The sequence below is a fragment of the Urocitellus parryii genome, chromosome 5 (assembly GCF_045843805.1).
Source record: "Urocitellus parryii isolate mUroPar1 chromosome 5, mUroPar1.hap1, whole genome shotgun sequence".
Classification (NCBI taxonomy): domain Eukaryota; kingdom Metazoa; phylum Chordata; class Mammalia; order Rodentia; family Sciuridae; genus Urocitellus; species Urocitellus parryii.
The window spans coordinates 61,483,059-61,488,681 of NC_135535.1; the positions used below are offsets into that span (position 1 = coordinate 61,483,059).

At 33.5% G+C, this 5,623-nt stretch overlaps 1 protein-coding gene across 1 annotated transcript; it reads right to left on the reverse strand.

Annotated features, from left to right (window-relative positions):
* Positions 1-416: 416 nt before the first annotated feature.
* On the reverse strand, positions 417-1,364 carry LOC113181155 (olfactory receptor 9S13-like). Its single transcript, XM_026386555.2, has one exon. The coding sequence runs from the start codon at positions 1,362-1,364 to the stop codon at positions 417-419; it is 948 nt and encodes a 315-aa protein (XP_026242340.2).
* Positions 1,365-5,623: the final 4,259 nt, after the last annotated feature.

The following is a 5,623-nucleotide window of genomic DNA, read 5'->3' on the forward strand; positions in this document are numbered from 1 at the left end:
TAGCTCTTTTAATTCTGATTTGCAAAGATTGGACTATGCCAAACAATAATGATCAAAGAACATAGAACATTCTATAGTGTCTCTCTTCCTCTTGATAGATGAAAATGTAGATATTTATAACATACAAATACGTATATTTTATTAATTAATTTAATATGGGTATTAATTTGGTATTAATGTATTTTAGTTTTGGATCTATGTAATACCTAGATATCACACTACAAAATAATTATGTGGAAATATTAAATATCCATTGATTTTTAAATTCAATTTTAAAAGCCCTATGGACAATTGAAAAATGAAAATAAATGTTTACCTCCAAAACTTTTAGATGCCATTCATTGAAACTGCTTAATAATAAATTATTGCTAATATTGCTTTTTAGTAGACTCTCCAGTTTTATAGATGGCTGAAAGTTAATGAAAAGGCTTTTTTCTCAACAACATCCTTTTCAAAGCATTTTTCACCTCCCTATTCCTTAGACTATAAATCAGAGGATTCAACATAGGGATGATAAGAGTATAGAATACAGCTATAATCTTGCTTTTCTCTGGTGAGGAGATGGCCCCAGGCTGGGCGTACATGAAGAACACAGTTCCATAGAATAAACTCACCACTGTGATGTGAGAGCTGCACGTGGAGAAGGTCTTACTCCTGCCCTGGGTGGAGGGGATCTTGAGGACAGTGGAGAGGATGTACCCATAGGAAACCAGGATGATGGTGGTGGTGGTGATGATGATGACAGCAGAGAGCACGAACAGCACAATCTCATTCACAAAGGTGTCAACGCATGAGATCTTGATCAGGGCTGGGACATCACAGAAGAAGTGGTCCAGTCTGTTCTCTTGACAGAAACGCAAACTGAAGGTGAAACCTGTTTGTATCATAGAGTTGATGCATCCGCAGATGTAAGATCCAAGCACCAAGCGAACACAAGCCTGCTGAGACATACGCACAGTATAGAGGAAAGGCGAGCAAATGGCCGAGAAGCGATCATATGCCATCACAGCCAGAAGAAAACCTTCAGTCCCAACAAAAAGGGCAAAGAAAAAGAACTGTGTCGCACACCCATTGTAGGAAATTTTCTTTTCCTTGGACAAGAAAGTAGCCAGAGTTTTGGGTGCAATGACTGTGGAGTAGCAGAGATCTAAGTAGGACAGATTTCTAAGAAAGAAATACATAGGTGTATGAAGTCTGTAGTCGATTTTAATAACGATTAACATGCTGATATTTCCCAATACAATTACCAGATAGATCAGCAAGAACAGTAAGAATAAGAAAACCTGTACTTCCGGGGATGTCCTGAATCCGAGGAGAATAAACTCTGACAATTCTGAGTAATTCCTACTTGGCTCACTCTTCATTGCTGAGACCTATCTGAGAAAAACGACAGCATTATGACAAACCTGTGGAGAGTGTTGATCAACTCTTGGTTCCTGAAGTTCCCTTTGAAAAACTTATGCTAATATTTTTAAATGTGCTGTTTAAATATGCTAATTGAGATTTCTTGGCAGAGTATCTGACAAAATAGTTTCACATTTGGAAGTGCCCAATGCGCAACCAAAGTAAGGTTGTTTAGGTTGGTTCTACTAAATTCAGTGTCAGTGTCACATGAGAAATGTGGATGGGCAAAGGATGTTTCAGGTAGTGATGTGACCCAGTTATTTTATGCCATTGACTGTGATGGACTGAGTCCTAGTTTTATCTCTTTGAGTCTAAAAGAATCTAGGATAACTACTCAATAACTACTTAACGCTTCGGATGAGTCAAAAGTCCTCCTGTCAGGTGGAAAGACTAATAATAGCTACTATAAAGGATTATTGTGAGGATTAAGTGAAAGGGAATATGAAAAACTATATTTACAATGACTCAAACTTCCTAAAAACAAATATTATTAGTCAAGTAAACAAATATGCAAACACATAAAGTTATTTTAATTTAGAAATGAGAAATTGAGTGAACTCCCTTTCCCACCACAGAATGTATTTAATTTGGATCTCTTAAAATATTCTGCTATATTTAAAAACTTAGGAAATATGGTATCATGATTTTATACAGTAGAATGCAGCACCAATCTTGAATGTCATCCAAATGATATATTAAATTTGATTGACTTTACTAGCCACACACAACTCAACTTCTCTCTCCTACTACAAACAGCTAATCTCTGGATTCTGAGAGTTTCTTTTTTGACAAACTCTAAGACAAATTTTGACAGTCTTAAAGTTATGAATTATTTTGTTTATATAGAAGCACTTCAGTTAAAGTATAAAATTAACTTCCCCAACTAGATATGATTTTTCCCTGTATATATTGTTAATAAAATACAAGACATTACTATAAATAAGTAGGGCCAAAACTCAGTATTGCATAGGCTCTGATTTGCTTTTCTATAAGTATTAAAGCTTAACATCAAATGCTAAAAGGCAACACAGACAATATAATAATAATGTTAATATTTCAATATCTAAAATGTTAAACCCAAGATGAAAAATAAATTTGATGTTATAATTCTGTTTTAATTACTATTTTTTTAATTTTTGAACTAACAAAAAGTTTCCCTTCCTTCAAGGAACTCATTACATCTTTAAAGATACATATTTTTAACTAAATATTTTCATAAAATAGGAAGTCCCATGAAGTCAGAAGAAATGAAATTTATTTAGCTTCTATTATTAATTTCTTATGAAATCAAAATGTTTTCTGGGTTAAAGGTATGGAGTTTTAATTCACATCAATCTGAATTTTATTTCATGCTCCATCTCTTACTAACTGAATCATCTTAAACAATTGATTAAATTCCATGAGCATGTTTTCTCATTAACAAAATATGACTTAAAAATTTGGCTCAATAGAATTTCCACAAGGATTAAATTAAATGATCATACAAGCTAAATGAAATATACAGCACGTGGGAAATAGAAAATGCTGAATAAATAATTGATATATGAGAGAGTGTGCAGAACAAAGAAGACATTTTTCCTAAGAAAATATCTTCCGAAAAAAACAAAGACTGAGGGGTCAGAGTTGTGGCGCAGTGGCAGAGCACTTGCCTCACACATGTGAGTCACTGGGTTCGATCCTCAACACAACATAAAAATGAATAAACAAAATAAAAAATAATGTGTCCGTGTCTAGCTAAAACATATCTTTAAAAAAACAAAGACTGAATATTGTCTCTGATATGTGGATTCTAACCCACAACAAGGGAGGATGGGGAAAGGAAGAATAGAAATCCATTGGATTAGACGAGGAGGAATGAAGGAGGGGGCAGATAGGAAGGACAGTAGACTTAACTGGGCATAATTTGCCTAGCCTTGTGTTTGAATACACAAGCAGGGTTGCTCTATATCAGGTACAATCACAGGAATAGGATCCTAATTAGAATAAGTTATACTCCATGTATGTATAATATGCCAAAATACATTCTACTGTCAAGTATATCTAAAAAGAACAAATAAAATAAAAAATTCTAAAAACAAAAACAAAAACAAAAACAAAAACCCCAACCACACACACACACATACACACACACACAAATGATGGTTTCACAAAAGCACAACTGTAAGTTGTGGAATCTATGGAAGAAATGCCAATCTATATAGCATACAACAGAAAATGTTTAGTGGAAGAAATGCCGCTAAATTGTACATTTTAAATGGCTCATCATCTGCTATATAAATTTCATCCCAAATTCTAAAAACAAAGTAAAAGATAATGCTAGAAAACCAATATTAACTACCAAATACTAAAATGAAAAGAACATGATTTTTAAAACCCAGTTACCTTACTTGAGATCCAGCTTATTCCAAATAAAGACTTATGGAAGTATTTTAAAAGTTTATTGTTCTTTTAAAGTAGGCTTTGAGGAAAGTGTAATTCATGACAAAATTGGTTTACAGTATGTACAGATTTGTTCAAGAATCTAAGTACATTCAAAAAGTAGACCTATTTATTTCCAACTCTCATGTGCTTTCCACTAATTAGAAGCAAGAGAATCCTACACTGAGTCTTCAGTTTGAATGTCAGAAGAAGTTTACTCTTGTATTTCTCAAAGACAGAACTGAAACTCCTTCCAAAATGTTATCTGCCAAAACTTCTCTATGTCCTCTCATCTAGCCATTCAATTATTATTAAAACCAAGAGGGTAAGTCAGACAAGATATACAAATAAATGTGCAGTCTTTCTGAAAAATAAAGAAGGCTCTGGAGTTCAGTCAAGTCAGTGTTGGCAAAACTTCCCTATACTTCCAAATCACCTTGAGAGTGGGAGGTTTCATTTGCTTTTTATACAGATTCCTGGGTCACCTTATTCTTAATTAATCTGGGTATTGAAAAATGCCTATAAATGAGAAGAGTGTAGGGAAAGATTTGTTTATTTTTGAAGATTCACAAATGACTCTAATAAAGTCAGTCCCTATGTAGAAGTTTGGGAACAAGTGAATTAGGCCTTATTGCTATAGGAAGAGCAACAATTTTCTCACTCAAAGTTACTTAACGTCCTCACGAATTATAAAGATCTTTCTTAACATTGGAGTAAAAGCATAACAATACCATATAAATTTACCATAAAATTACAGATGAAGAATACTTCCTCATTTTATAAAACCAGTTTAATGTTGATAAACCAGTCAGGAAAATAATAAGGTAAGAAGATTACAGGACAATATCTGTTGTGAACATAGAGAAAGATGTTTTAACAAAATTTCAATAAATTCAATCCAACAAAGGATCAAAAAGATGACATATTATGACCAAGCAGAATTTACACCAGGGTGCAAATCGGGATTCACATACAAAAATAAAGCAATGGGATTTATTTTATTAACCAACTACATAAGTTGAAAAACAGTAAGTGTAGAAAAAAGCATTTGACAAAAACATACATTCATTCCTAATAACAACTCAGCAGTTATCCTCAGCCTGATAGAGGGCATCTATGAAAAAACTTATCAACCTTCCCTGCACCTGGTGCTGGGAACTGAATCCAGAGTCTCTTACATACCAGGGAAATGTTGTACCACTGAGCCATATATCCAGACCAGTAGTATTACCTTAATGGTGAAAAACAAAAGATCTCCCACTAAGATTAGGAAAAAAAGCAAGAGGTCTATCTTTGCCACTTATACTCAACATTTTCTGTGGTATGCTATGCTTTAATTATTTGTGAATAAATTAATAATGAATGAAGGAATAAAATGATAACTTTGCTATAAAAATGTCAAAATCATTTACATGTAAAAATGGTGCAATAACAAAACCATCATTTGGCAACCCTCAAAGTAATAAATGATTCATCTGAGAGTTATCAATTGTCTAAAAATAACAGGTACGAGTGTTAAGACACAATACCACATGGTTTAAAATACCTACCAATAAAATATATATTAGTTAAGTATTAATTAACATACTTACTAATCAACTATACAGTTAGAGAAGTTGGTAGACATCGTTTTAACAAAATGACCAAAATTAACAACACCGGTGGGAATGGTGGTACATACCCATAATCCCAATGACTCAGGAGGCTGAGGCAGAGGATCCCAAGTTTCAGTCCAACCTCAGCAACTTAGCAATAACCTGCCTCAAAATTTAAAAAATAAAACATACTGGAGATGTGGCTC

Coding starts and splice junctions, on each gene's coding strand:
- LOC113181155 (XM_026386555.2), bottom strand. CDS start 1,364: ATGAAGAGTGAGCCAAGTAGGAATTACTCAGAATTGTCAGAGTTTATT.